General features: G+C 52.8%; 1 protein-coding gene across 1 annotated transcript in view; it reads left to right on the top strand.

Annotated features, from left to right (window-relative positions):
- LOC138276131 (E3 ubiquitin-protein ligase TRIM58-like) overlaps positions 1-14,773 on the top strand; it is a 279,412-nt gene extending 264,639 nt beyond the window's left edge. The window contains exon 5 of the mRNA XM_069219174.1: positions 14,244-14,773. Within this exon, the coding sequence (XP_069075275.1) occupies positions 14,244-14,773 (530 nt within the window). The remainder of the gene's footprint in view (positions 1-14,243) is intronic.
- Positions 14,774-15,185: the final 412 nt, after the last annotated feature.

Raw genomic sequence — 15,185 nt, 5'->3', positions numbered from 1 at the left:
ATTACCTCTCCCCCCTCTCTCTGTAGTGCTGGGGGTCTCTGGGTAGTGATATGCTTGAGGTCACACACTATGTCATTACCTCTCTCTCCTCTCAGAAGTACTGGGGTCTCTGGACAGTGATATGCCTGAGGTCACACAGTACATCATTACCTCTCTCTCCTCTCTCTGCAGCGCTGGGGGTCCCTGGACAGTGATATGCCTGAGGTCACACAGTACATCATTACCTCTCTCTCCTCTCTCTGCAGCGCTGGGGATCTCTGGGTAGTGATATGCCTGAGGTCACACAGCGTGTCATTACCTCTCTCCTCTCTCTGCAGCGCTGGGGGTCTCTGGGTAGTGATATGCCTGAGGTCACACAGTACATCATTACCTCTCTCCCCTCTCTCTGTAGCGCTGGGGGTCTCTGGGTAGTGATATGCTTGAGGTCACTCAGTATGTCATTACCTCTCTCTCCTCTCAGAAATGCTGGGGTCTCTGGACAGTGATATGCCTGAGGTCACACAGTGTGTCATTACCTCTCTCCTCTCTCTGCAGTGCTGGGGTCTCTGGGTAGTGATATGCCTGAGTCACACAGGGTGTCATTAACTCTCTCTCTGCAGTGCTGTGGGTCTCTGGGTAGTGATATGCTTGAGGTCACACAGTATGTCATTACCTCTCTCTCCTCTCTCTGTAGTGCTGGGGGTCTCTGGGTAGTGATATGAATGAGGTCACACAGTATGTCATTACCTCTCTCTCCTCTCAGAAGTTCTGGGGTCTCTGGACAGTGATATGCCTGAGGTCACAGTACATCATTACCTCTCTCTGCAGCGCTGGGGGTCTCTGGGTAGTAATATACCTGAGGTCACACAGTACATCATTACCTCACTCCCTTCTCTCTGTAGTACTGGGGGTCTCTGGGTAGTGATATGCCTGAGGTCACACAGTGCGTCATTACCTCTCTCTCCTCTCAGAAGTGCTGGGGTCTCTGGACAGTGATATGCCTGAGGTCACACAGTACATCATTATCTCTCTCTCCTCTCTCTGCAGCGCTGGGGGTCTCTGGGTAGTGATATGACTGAGGTCACACAGTGTGTCATTACCTCTCTCTTCTCTCTCTGCAGAGCTGGGGGTCTCTGGGTAGTGATATGCCTGAGGTCACACAGTACATCATTATCTCTCCCTCTCTCTGTAGTGCTGGGGGTCTCTGGGTAGTGATATGCCTGAGGTCACACTGTACATCATTACCTCTCTCCCCTCTCTCTGTAGTGGTGGGGGTCTCTGGGTAGTGATATGCTTGAGGTCACACAGTATGTCATTACCTCTCTCTCCTCTCAGAAGTGCTGGGGTCTCTGGACAGTGATATGCCTGAGGTCACAGAGTACATCATTACCATTATCTCCTCTCTCTGCAGCGCTGGGGGTCTCTGGGTAGTGATATGCCTGAGGTCACACAGTGTGTCATTACCTCTCTCTCCTCTCTCTGCAGTGCTGGCGTCTCTGGGTAGTGATATGCCTGAGGTCACACAGTGTGTCATTACCTCTCTCTTCTCTCTCTGCAGAGCTGGGGGTCTCTGGGTAGTGATATGCCTGAGGTCACACAGTGCATCATTACCTCTCTCCCCTCTCTCTGTAGTGGTGGGGGTCTCTGGGTAGTGATATGCCTGAGGTCACACAGTGCGTCATTACCTCTCTCTCCTCTCAGAAGTGCTGGGGTCTGTGGGTAGTGATATGCCTGAGGTCACACAGTGTGTCATTACCTCTCTCTCCTCTCTACTGTGCTGCGGTCTCTGGGTAGTGATACGCCTGAGGTCACACAGTACATCATTACCTCTCCCCTCTCTCTGTAGTGCTGGGGGTCTCTGGGTAGTGATATGCTTGAGGTCACACAGTATCTCATTACCTCTCTCTCCTCTCATAAGTGCTGGGGTCTCTGGACAGTGATATGCCTGTGGTCACACAGTACATCATTACCTCTCTCTCCTCTCTCTGCAGCGCTGGGGGTCTCTGGGTAGTGATATGCCTGATGTCACACAGTGTGTCATTACCTCTCTCTCCTCTCTCTGCAGCGCTGGGGGTCTCTGGGTAGTGATATGCTTGAGGTCACACAGCGTGTCATTACCTCTCTCCTCTCTCTGCAGCGCTGGGGTTCTCTGGGTATTGATATGCCTGAGGTCACACAGTACATCATTACCTCTCTCCCCTCTCTCTGTAGTGCTGGGGGTCGTTGGGTAGTGATATGCCTGAGGTCACAGAGTGCGTTATTACCTCTCTCTCCTCTCAGAAGTGCTGGGGTCTCTGGGTAGTGATATGCCTGAGGTCACACAGTGTGTCATTACCTCTCTCTCCTCTCTGCTGTGCTGCAGTCCCTGGGTAGTGATACGCCTGAGGTCACACAGTACATCATTACCTCTTTCCCCTCTCTCTGTAGTGCTGGGGGTCTCTGGGTAGTGATATGCTTGAGGTCACACAGTATGTCATTACCTCTCTCTCCTCTCAAAAGTGCTGGGGTCTCGGGACAGTGATATGCCTGAGGTCACACAGTACATCATTACCTCTCTCTCCTTTCTCTGCAGCTCTGGGGGTCTCTGGGTAGTGATATGCCTGAGGTCACACAGTGTGTCATTACCTCTCTCTTCTCTCTCTGCAGTGTTGGGGGTCTCTGGGTAGTGATATGCCTGAGGTCACACAGTACATCATTACCTCTCTCCCCTCTCTCTGTAGTGCTGGGGGTCTCTGGGTAGTGATATGCTTGAGGTCACACAGTATGTCATTACCTCTCTCTCCTCTCAGAAGTGCTGGGGTCTCTGGACAGTGATATGCCTGAGGTCACACAGTACATCATTACCTCTCTCCCCTCTCTCTGTAGTGCTGGGGGTCTCTGGGTAGTGATATGCCTGAGGTCACACAGTGCATCATTACCTCTCTCTCCTCTCAGAAGTGCTGGGGTCTCTGGGTAGTGATATGCCTGAGGTCACACAGTATGTCATTACCTCTCTCTCCTCTCAGAAGTGCTGGGGTCTCTCGACAGTGATATGCCTGAGGTCACAGAGTACATCATTACCTCTCTCCCCTCTCTCTGTAGTGGTGGGGGTCTCTGGGTAGTGATATGCTTGGGGTCACACAGTATGTCATTACCTCTCTCTCCTCTCAGAAGTGCTGGGGTCTCTCGACAGTGATATGCCTGAGGTCACAGAGTACATCATTACCTCTCTCTCCTCTCTCTGCAGCGCTGGGGGTCTCTGGGTAGTGAAATGCCTGAAGTCTCACAGTGCGTCATTACCTCTCCCTCCTCTCAGAAGTGCGGGGGTCTCTGAGTAGTGAGATGCCTGAGGTCACACAGTGCGTCATTACCTCTCTCTCCTCTCAGAAGTGCTGGGGTCTCTGGGTAGTGATATGCCTGAGGTCACACAATGTGTCATTACCTCTCTCTCCGCAGTCCTGGGGGTCTCTGGGTAGTGATGTCCCTGAGGTCACACAGTACATCATTACCTCTCTCGCCCCTCTCTCTGTAGTGCTGGACGTCTCTCAGTAGTGATATGCTTGAGGTCACACAGTATGTCATTACCTCTCTCTCCTCTCAGAAGTGCTGGGGTCTCTGGGTAGTGATATGCCTGAGGTCACACAGTGTGTCATTACCTCTCTCTCCTCTCTGCTGTGCTGCGGTCTCTGGGTAGTGATACGCCTCAGGTCACACAGTACATCATTACCTCTCTCCCCTCTCTCTGTAGTGCTGGGGGTCTCTGGGTAGTGATATGCTTGAGGTCACACAGTATGTCATTACCTCTCTCTCCTCTCAGAAGTGCTGGGGACTCTGGACAGTGATATGCCTGAGGTCACACAGTACATCATTACCTCTCTCTCCTCCCTCTGCAGCGCAGGGGATCTCTGGGTAGTGATATGCCTGAGGTCACACAGTGTCTCATTACCTCTCTCTCCTCTCTGCTGTGCTGCGGTCTCTGGGTAGTGATCCGCCTGAGGTCCCACAGTACATCATTACCTCTCCCCTCTCTCTGTAGTGCTGGGGGTCTCTGGGTAGTGATATTCTTGAGGTCACACAGTGTGTCATTACCTCTCTTTTCTCTCTCTGCAGTGCTGGGGGTCTCTGGGTAGTGATATGCTTGAGGTCACACAGTGTGTCATTACCTCTCTCTCCTCTCTGCTGTGCTGCAGTCTCTGGGTAGTGATACGCCTGAGGTCACACAGTACATCATTACCTCTCTCCCCTCTCTCTGTAGTGCTGGGGGTCTCTGGGTAGTGATATGCTTGAGGTCACACAGTATGTCATTACCTGTCTTTCCTCTCAGAAGTGCTGGGGTCTCTGGGTATTGATATGCCTGAGGTGACACAGTACATCATTATCTCTCTCTCTCCACTCTCTGCAGCGCTGGGGTCTCTGGGTAGTGATATGCCTGAGGTCACACAGTGTGTCATTACCTCTCTCTTCTCTCTCTGCAGTGCTGGGGGTCTCTGGGTAGTGATATGCCTGAAGTCACACAGTACATCATTACCTCTCTCCCCTCTCTCTGTAGTTGTGGGGGTCTCTGGGTAGTGATATGCTTGAGGTCACACAGAATGTCATTACCTCTCTCTCCTCCCAGAAGTGCTGGGGGTCTCTGGTCTCTGATATGCCTGAGGTCACACAGTGCGTCATTACCTCTCTCTCCTCTCAGAAGTGCCGGGGTCTCTGGACAGTGATATGCCTGAGGTCACACAGTACATCATTAACTCTCACTCCCCTCTCTCTGCAGCGCTGGGAGTCTCTGGGTAGTGATATGCCTGAGGTCACACAGTGTGTCATTACCTCTCTCTTCTCTCTCTGCAGTGCTGGGGGTCTCTGGGTAGTGATATGCTTGAGGTCACACAGTATGTCATTACCTCTCTCTCCTCTCAGAAGTGCTGGAGTCTCTGGACAGTGATATGCCTGAGGTCACAGAGTACATTTTTACCTCTCTCTCCTCTACATCATTACCTCTCTCCCCTCTATCTGTAGTTGTGGGGTCTCTGGGTAGTGATATGCTTGAGGTCACTCAGTATGTCATTACCTCTCTCTCCTCTCTCTGCAGTGCTGGGGGTCTCTGGGTAGTGATATGCCTGAGGTCACACAATGTGTGATTACCTCTCTCTCCTCTCTGCTGTGCTGCGGTCTCTGGGTAGTGATACGCCTGAGGTCACACAGTACATCATTACCTCTCCCCCCTCTCTCTGTAGTGGTGGGGGTCTCTGGGTAGTGATATGCTTGAGGTCACAAAGTATGTCATTACCTCTCTCTCCTCTCAGAAGTGCTGGGGTCTGTGGACAGTGATATGCCTGAGGTCACACAGCGTGTCATTACCTCTCTCCTCTCTCTGCAGCGCTGGGGGTCTCTGGGTAGTGATATGCTTGAGGTCACTCAGTATGTCATTACCTCTCTCTCCTCTCTCTGCAGTGCTGGGGGTCTCTGGGTAGTGATATGCCTGAGGTCACACAATGTGTGATTACCTCTCTCTCCTCTCTGCTGTGCTGCGGTCTCTGGGTAGTGATACGCCTGAGGTCACACAGTACATCATTACCTCTCCCCCCTCTCTCTGTAGTGGTGGGGGTCTCTGGGTAGTGATATGCTTGAGGTCACACAGTATGTCATTACCTCTCTCTCCTCTCAGAAGTGCTGGGGTCTGTGGACAGTGATATGCCTGAGGTCACACAGTGTGTCATTACCTCTCTCTCCTCTCTGCTGCGGTCTCTGGGTAGTGATACGCCTCAGGTCACACAGTACATCATTACCTCTCTCCCCTCTCTCTGTAGTGCTGGGGGTCTCTGGGTAGTGATATGCTTGAGGTCACACAGTATGTCATTACCTCTCTCTCCTCTCAGAAGTGCTGGGGACTCTGGACAGTGATATGCCTGAGGTCACACAGTACATCATTACCTCTCTCTCCTCTCTCTGCAGCGCAGGGGATCTCTGGGTAGTGATATGCCTGAGGTCACACAGTGTCTCATTACCTCTCTCTCCTCTCTGCTGTGCTGCGGTCTCTGGGTAGTGATACGCCTGAGGTCCCACAGTACATCATTACCTCTCCCCTCTCTCTGTAGTGCTGGGGGTCTCTGGGTAGTGATATGCTTGAGGTCACACAGTATGTCATTACCTCTCTCTCCTCTCAGAAGTGCTGGGGTCTCTGGACTGTGATATGCCTGAGGTCACACGGTACATCATTACCTCTCTCTCCTCTCTCTGTAGTGCTGGGGGTCTCTGGGTAGTGATATGCCTGAGGTCACACAGTGCGTCATTACCTCTCTCTCCTCTCAGAAGTGCTGGGGACTGTGAGTAGTTATATGCCTGAGGTCACACAGTGCGTCATTACCTCTCTCTCCTCTCAGAAGTACTGGGGTCTCTGGGTAGTGATATGCCTGAGGTCACACAATGTGTCATTACCTCTCTCTCCTCTCTGCAGTGCTGGGGATCTCTGGGTAGTGATATGCCTGAGGTCACACAGTACATCATTGCCTCTCTCCCCTCTCTCTGTAGTGCTGGGGGTCTCTGGGTAGTGATATGCTTGAGGTCACACAGTATGTCATTACCTGTCTCTCCTCTCAGAAGTGCTGGGGTCTCTGGACAGTGACATGCCTGAGGTGACACAGTACATCATTATCTCTCTCTCTCCACTCTCTGCAGCGCTGGGGTCTCTGGGTAGTGATATGCCTGAGGTCACACAGTGTGTCATTACCTCTCTCTTCTCTCTCTGCAGTGCTGGGGGTCTCTGGGTAGTGATATGCCTGAGGTCACACAGTACATCATTACCTCTCTCCCCTCTCTCTGTAGTTGTGGGGGTCTCTGGGTAGTGATATGCCTGAGGTCACACAGTGCGTCATTACCTCTCTCTCCTCTCAGAAGTGCTGGGGTCTCTGGACAGTGATATGCCTGAGGTCACACAGTACATCATTATCTCTCTCTCCCCTCTCTCTGCAGCGCTGGGAGTCTCTGGGTAGTGATATGCCTGAGGTCACACAGTGTGTCATTACCTCTCTCTTCTCTCTCTGCAGTGCTGGGGGTCTCTGGGTAGTGATATGCTTGAGGTCACACAGTATGTCATTACCTCTCTCTCCTCTCAGAAGTGCTGGGGTCTCTGGACAGTGATATGCCTGAGGTCACAGAGTACATTTTTACCTCTCTCTCCTCTACATCATTACCTCTCTCCCCTCTATCTGTAGTACTGGGGTCTCTGGGTAGTGATATGCTTGAGGTCACACAGTATGTCATTACCTCTCTCTCCTCTCAGAAGTGCTGGGGTCTCTCGACAGTGATATGCCTGAGGTCACACAGTGTGTCATTACCTCTCTCTCCTCTCTCGGCAGCGCTGGGGATCTCTGGGTAGTGATATGCCTGAGGTCACACAGTACATCATTAACTCTCTCTCCTCTCTCTGCAGTGCTGGGGGTCTCTGGGTAGTGATATCCCTGAGGTCACGCAGTATGTCATTACCTCTCTCTCCTCTCAGAAGTGCTGGGGTCTCTCGACAGTGATATGCCTGAGGTCACACAGTGCGTCCTTACCTCTCCCTCCTCTCTGCAGTGCTGGGGTCTCTGGACAGTGATATGCCTGAGGTCACACAGTGCGTCATTACCTCTCTCTCCTCTCAGAAGTGCTGGGGTCTCTGGGTAGTGATATGCCTGAGGTCACACAGTGTGTCATTACCTCTCTCTCCTCTCTGCTGTGCTGCGGTCTCTGGGTAGTGATACGCCTCATTACCTCTCTCTCCTCTCAGGAGTGCTGGGGGTCTCTGGGTAGTGATACGCCTGAGGTCACACAGTACATCATTACCTCTCTCTCCTCTCTCTGCAGTGCTGGGGGTCTCTGGATAGTGATATGCCTGAGGTCACATAGTATGTCATTACCTCTCTCTCCTCTCAGAAGTGCTGGGGTCTCTGGACAGTGATATGCCTGAGGTCGCACAGTATGTCATTACCTCTCTCTCCTCTCAGAAGTGCTGGGGTCTCTGGGTAGTGATATGCTTGAGGTCACACAGTGTGTCATTACCTCTCTCTCCTCTCAGAAGTGCTGGGGTCTCTGGGTAGTGATATGCCTGAGGTCACACAGTACATCATTACCTCTCTCTCCTCTCTCTGCAGCGCTGGGGATCTCTGGGTAGTGATATGCCTGAGGTCACACATTGTGTCATTACCTCTCTCTCCTCTCTCTGCAGTGCTGGGGGTCTCTGGACAGTGATATGCCTGAGGTCACACAATGCGTCATTACCTCTCTCTCCTCTCTGCAGCGCTGGGGGTCTCTGGGTGGTGATATGCTTGAGGTCACACAGTGTGTCATTAACTCTCTCTTCTCTCAGAAGTGCTGGGGTCTCTGGGTAGTGATGTCCCTGAGGTCACACAGTACATCATTACCTCTCTCCCCTCTCTGCAGCGCTGGGGGTGTCTGGGTGGTGATATGCTTGAGGTCATACAGTATGTCATTACCTCTCTCTCCTCTCATAAGTGCTGGGGTCTCTGGGTAGTGATATGCCTGAGGTCACACAGTACATCATTACCTCTCTCCCCTCTCTCTGTAGTTGTGGGGGTCTCTGGGTAGTGATACGCCTGAGGTCACACAGTGTGTCATTACCTCTCTCTTCTCTCTCTGCAGTGCTGGGGTCTCTGGATAGTGATATGCCTGAGGTCACACAGTACATCATTACCTCTCTCTCCTCTCTCTGCAGCGCTGGGGGTCTCTGGGTAGTGATATGCCTGAGGTCACACAGTACATCATTACCTCTCTCTCCTCTCACAAGTGCTGGGGTCTCTGGACAGTGATATGCCTGAGGTGACACAGTGTGTCATTACCTCTCTCTCCTCTCTCTGCAGCGCTGGGGGTCTCTGGTTAGTGATATGCCTGAGGTCACACAGTATGTCATTACCTCTCTCTCCTCCCAGAAGTGCTGGGGTCTCTGGACAGTGATATGCCTGAGGTCACACAGTACATCATTACCTCTCTCCCCTCTCTCTGCAGTGCTGGGGGTCTCTGGGCAGTGATATGCCTGAGGTCACACAGTGTGTCATTACCTCTCTCTCCTCTCAGAAGTGCTGGGGTCTCTGGACAGTGATATGCCTGAGGTCACACAGTACATCATTACCTCTCTCTCCTCTCAGAAGTGCTGGGGTCTCTGGACAGTGATATGCCTGAGGTCACACAGTATGTCATTACCTCTCTCTCCTCTCAGAAGTGCTGGGGTCTCTGGACTGTGATATGCCTGAGGTCACACGGTACATCATTACCTCTCTCTCCTCTCTCTGTAGTGCTGGGGGTCTCTGGGTAGTGATATGCCTGAGGTCACACAGTGCGTCATTACCTCTCTCTCCTCTCAGAAGTGCTGGGGACTGTGAGTAGTTATATGCCTGAGGTCACACAGTGCGTCATTACCTCTCTCTCCTCTCAGAAGTACTGGGGTCTCTGGGTAGTGATATGCCTGAGGTCACACAATGTGTCATTACCTCTCTCTCCTCTCTGCAGTGCTGGGGATCTCTGGGTAGTGATATGCCTGAGGTCACACAGTACATCATTGCCTCTCTCCCCTCTCTCTGTAGTGCTGGGGGTCTCTGGGTAGTGATATGCTTGAGGTCACACAGTATGTCATTACCTGTCTCTCCTCTCAGAAGTGCTGGGGTCTCTGGACAGTGACATGCCTGAGGTGACACAGTACATCATTATCTCTCTCTCTCCACTCTCTGCAGCGCTGGGGTCTCTGGGTAGTGATATGCCTGAGGTCACACAGTGTGTCATTACCTCTCTCTTCTCTCTCTGCAGTGCTGGGGGTCTCTGGGTAGTGATATGCCTGAGGTCACACAGTACATCATTACCTCTCTCCCCTCTCTCTGTAGTTGTGGGGGTCTCTGGGTAGTGATATGCCTGAGGTCACACAGTGCGTCATTACCTCTCTCTCCTCTCAGAAGTGCTGGGGTCTCTGGACAGTGATATGCCTGAGGTCACACAGTACATCATTATCTCTCTCTCCCCTCTCTCTGCAGCGCTGGGAGTCTCTGGGTAGTGATATGCCTGAGGTCACACAGTGTGTCATTACCTCTCTCTTCTCTCTCTGCAGTGCTGGGGGTCTCTGGGTAGTGATATGCTTGAGGTCACACAGTATGTCATTACCTCTCTCTCCTCTCAGAAGTGCTGGGGTCTCTGGACAGTGATATGCCTGAGGTCACAGAGTACATTTTTACCTCTCTCTCCTCTACATCATTACCTCTCTCCCCTCTATCTGTAGTACTGGGGTCTCTGGGTAGTGATATGCTTGAGGTCACACAGTATGTCATTACCTCTCTCTCCTCTCAGAAGTGCTGGGGTCTCTCGACAGTGATATGCCTGAGGTCACACAGTGTGTCATTACCTCTCTCTCCTCTCTCGGCAGCGCTGGGGATCTCTGGGTAGTGATATGCCTGAGGTCACACAGTACATCATTAACTCTCTCTCCTCTCTCTGCAGTGCTGGGGGTCTCTGGGTAGTGATATCCCTGAGGTCACGCAGTATGTCATTACCTCTCTCTCCTCTCAGAAGTGCTGGGGTCTCTCGACAGTGATATGCCTGAGGTCACACAGTGCGTCCTTACCTCTCCCTCCTCTCTGCAGTGCTGGGGTCTCTGGACAGTGATATGCCTGAGGTCACACAGTGCGTCATTACCTCTCTCTCCTCTCAGAAGTGCTGGGGTCTCTGGGTAGTGATATGCCTGAGGTCACACAGTGTGTCATTACCTCTCTCTCCTCTCTGCTGTGCTGCGGTCTCTGGGTAGTGATACGCCTCATTACCTCTCTCTCCTCTCAGGAGTGCTGGGGGTCTCTGGGTAGTGATACGCCTGAGGTCACACAGTACATCATTACCTCTCTCTCCTCTCTCTGCAGTGCTGGGGGTCTCTGGATAGTGATATGCCTGAGGTCACATAGTATGTCATTACCTCTCTCTCCTCTCAGAAGTGCTGGGGTCTCTGGACAGTGATATGCCTGAGGTCGCACAGTATGTCATTACCTCTCTCTCCTCTCAGAAGTGCTGGGGTCTCTGGGTAGTGATATGCTTGAGGTCACACAGTGTGTCATTACCTCTCTCTCCTCTCAGAAGTGCTGGGGTCTCTGGGTAGTGATATGCCTGAGGTCACACAGTACATCATTACCTCTCTCTCCTCTCTCTGCAGCGCTGGGGATCTCTGGGTAGTGATATGCCTGAGGTCACACATTGTGTCATTACCTCTCTCTCCTCTCTCTGCAGTGCTGGGGGTCTCTGGACAGTGATATGCCTGAGGTCACACAATGCGTCATTACCTCTCTCTCCTCTCTGCAGCGCTGGGGGTCTCTGGGTGGTGATATGCTTGAGGTCACACAGTGTGTCATTAACTCTCTCTTCTCTCAGAAGTGCTGGGGTCTCTGGGTAGTGATGTCCCTGAGGTCACACAGTACATCATTACCTCTCTCCCCTCTCTGCAGCGCTGGGGGTGTCTGGGTGGTGATATGCTTGAGGTCATACAGTATGTCATTACCTCTCTCTCCTCTCATAAGTGCTGGGGTCTCTGGGTAGTGATATGCCTGAGGTCACACAGTACATCATTACCTCTCTCCCCTCTCTCTGTAGTTGTGGGGGTCTCTGGGTAGTGATACGCCTGAGGTCACACAGTGTGTCATTACCTCTCTCTTCTCTCTCTGCAGTGCTGGGGTCTCTGGATAGTGATATGCCTGAGGTCACACAGTACATCATTACCTCTCTCTCCTCTCTCTGCAGCGCTGGGGGTCTCTGGGTAGTGATATGCCTGAGGTCACACAGTACATCATTACCTCTCTCTCCTCTCACAAGTGCTGGGGTCTCTGGACAGTGATATGCCTGAGGTGACACAGTGTGTCATTACCTCTCTCTCCTCTCTCTGCAGCGCTGGGGGTCTCTGGTTAGTGATATGCCTGAGGTCACACAGTATGTCATTACCTCTCTCTCCTCCCAGAAGTGCTGGGGTCTCTGGACAGTGATATGCCTGAGGTCACACAGTACATCATTACCTCTCTCCCCTCTCTCTGCAGTGCTGGGGGTCTCTGGGCAGTGATATGCCTGAGGTCACACAGTGTGTCATTACCTCTCTCTCCTCTCAGAAGTGCTGGGGTCTCTGGACAGTGATATGCCTGAGGTCACACAGTACATCATTACCTCTCTCTCCTCTCAGAAGTGCTGGGGTCTCTGGACAGTGATATGCCTGAGGTCACACAGTATGTCATTACCTCTCTCTCCTCTCAGAAGTGCTGGGGGTCTCTGGGTAGTGATATGCCTGAGGTCACACAGTACATCATTACCTCTCTCTCCTCTCTCTGCAGCGCTGGGGGTCTCTGGGTAGTGATATGCCTGAGGTCACACAGTGTGTCATTACCTCTCTCTCCTCTCAGAAGTGCTGGGGTCTCTGGGTAGTGATACGCCTGAGGTCACACAATGTGTCATTACCTCTCTCTCCGCTCTGCAGTGCTGGGGGTCTCTGGGTAGTGATATGCCTGAGGTCACACAGTGTGTCATTACCTCTCTCTCCTCTCTCTGCAGCGCTGGGGGTCTCTGGGTAGTGATATGCCTGAGGTCACACAGTGTGTCATTACCTCTCTCTCCTCTCTCTGCAGTGCTGGGGTCTCTGGGTAGTGATATACCTGAGGTCACACAGTGCGTCATTACCTCTCTCTCCTCTCAGAAGTGCTGGGGTCTCTGGACAGTGATATGCCTGAGGTCACACAGTGTGTCATTACCTCTCTCTCCTCTCTCTACAGTGCTGGGGTCTCTGGGTAGTGATATGCCTGAGGTCACACAGTGTGTCATTACCTCTCTCTCCTCTCTCTGCAGCGCTGGGGGTCTCTGGGTAGTGATATGCCTGAGGTCACACAGTGTGTCATTACCTCTCTCTCCTCTCTCTGCAGTGCTGAGGTCTCTGGGTAGTGATATACCTGAGGTCACACAGTGCGTCATTACCTCTCTCTCCTCTCAGAAGTGCTGGGGTCTCTGGACAGTGATATGCCTGAGGTCACACAGTGTGTCATTACCTCTCTCTCCTCTCTCTGCAGCGCTGGGGATCTCTGGGTAGTGATATGCCTGAGGTCACACAGTACATCATTACCTCTCTCTCCTCTCTCTGCAGCGCTGGGGGTCTCTGGGTAGTGATATGCCTGAGGTCACACAGTGTGTCATTACCTCTCTCTCCTCTCAGAAGTGCTGGGGTCTCTGGGTAGTGATACGCCTGAGGTCACACAATGTGTCATTACCTCTCTCTCCGCTCTGCAGTGCTGGGGGTCTCTGGGTAGTGATATGCCTGAGGTCACACAGTGTGTCATTACCTCTCTCTCCTCTCTCTGCAGCGCTGGGGGTCTCTGGGTAGTGATATGCCTGAGGTCACACAGTGTGTCATTACCTCTCTCTCCTCTCTCTGCAGTGCTGGGGTCTCTGGGTAGTGATATACCTGAGGTCACACAGTGCGTCATTACCTCTCTCTCCTCTCAGAAGTGCTGGGGTCTCTGGACAGTGATATGCCTGAGGTCACACAGTGTGTCATTACCTCTCTCTCCTCTCAGAAGTGCTGGGGTCTCTGGGTAGTGATACGCCTGAGGTCACACAATGTGTCATTACCTCTCTCTCCGCTCTGCAGTGCTGGGGGTCTCTGGGTAGTGATATGCCTGAGGTCACACAGTGTGTCATTACCTCTCTCTCCTCTCAGAAGTGCTGGGGTCTTCTGGGTAGTGATATGCCTGAGGTCACACAGTACATCATTACCTCTCTCCCCTCTCTCTGTAGTGCTGGGGGTCTCTGGGTAGTGATATGCCTGAGGTCACACAGTGCGTCATTACCTCTCTCTCCTCTCAGAAGTGCTGGGGGTCTCTGGGTAGTGATATGCCTGAGGTCACACAGTATGCCATTACCTCTCTCTCCTCTCTCTGCAGCGCAGGGGTCTCTGGGTAGTGATATGCCTGAGGTCACACAGTGCGTCATTAACTCTCTCTCCTCTCAGAAGTGCTGGGGTGTCTGGGTAGTGATATGCCTGAGGTCACACAGTGCGTCATTACATCTCCCTCCTCTCAGAAGTGCTGGGGTCTCTGGACAGTGATATGCCTGAGGTCACACAGTGTGTCATTTCCTCTCTCTCCTCTCAGAAGTGCTGGGGTGTCTGGGTAGTGATATGCCTGAGGTCACACAGTGTGTCATTACATCTCTCTCCTCTCTCTGCAGCACTGGGGGTCTCTGGGTAGTGATATGCCTGAGGTCACACAGTGCGTCATTACCTCTCTCTCCTCTGTCTGCAGCGCTGGTGACTCTGGATCCAGACACAGCTCATAGAAGCCTGACCCTCTCTGAGGACGGGAGACGCGTGGGATGGACATACAGACCGCAGCCCCGGCGGGACAACCCCAAGAGATTCACTCGGTGGCCCTGTGTGCTGGGGCGGGAGGGGTTCACCTCGGGGAGATATTACTGGGAGGTGCAGCCGTTGCAGGATGGGGAGGGGTGGGCAGTGGGGGTCGCACAAGAGTCCGTGAGTAGGGAGGGGTTTATCGATCAGTCCCCTGAAGGTGGGGTCTGGGCTGTGTCGTGGTGGTGGGCTGTGTGGCAGAGGGGTGATGATCAGTACGTGGCTCTCTCCTCCCCTCGCACCCTCCTGTACCCCCGCGAGCGCCCCCTGAAGCTGGGGTTCTACCTGGACTATGAGGGGGGGCGGCTGTCCGTGTACAACGCAGACACCTGGGAGCATCTCTACACCTTCAATGACTCCTTCACCGGGGGGCTGCACCCCTACTTCCGGGTCGATGAAGACACAGACCTGCGCCTGGTGTAACTGCTGATTGGCCCCTTCACCTCAACATCAGGGAGACACCGACCAGCGCCTGCTTCAAGCACATGTGTGTGTCCCTAGCGCCTAGAGGCCGCGCTTTGCCCCGTGTCCCCGATGCCTGCGGACCCCCCTCCTCCTCCTACAGCCCCTGCCCGGCGGGACTCTCAGCGCTTTGTGTGAAGTGTCCGCGCTCAGTGTAAGGCGCTTTCTGTGCAGTTATCACTCGGGGCTTCAGGGAGCTGCAGAGCGCATCATAAAGCGCTGTCTCCTGACATTTAGGCCCATATTTATACTTTTTGACGCTAAACTGCGCTAACGCAGTTTAGCGTCAAAAAGTTTTGCGCCGGCTAACGCCATTCTGCAGCGCCATGCGGGCGCCGTATTTATTGAATGGCGTTAGCCGGCGCAAGCAGAC

The sequence above is a fragment of the Pleurodeles waltl genome, unplaced genomic scaffold (genome assembly GCF_031143425.1).
Source record: "Pleurodeles waltl isolate 20211129_DDA unplaced genomic scaffold, aPleWal1.hap1.20221129 scaffold_37, whole genome shotgun sequence".
NCBI classification, from domain to species: Eukaryota; Metazoa; Chordata; class Amphibia; order Caudata; family Salamandridae; genus Pleurodeles; species Pleurodeles waltl.
The sequence above is the reverse complement of the archived record's forward strand: the minus strand, read 5'-3'. Positions and strand labels throughout refer to the sequence as shown.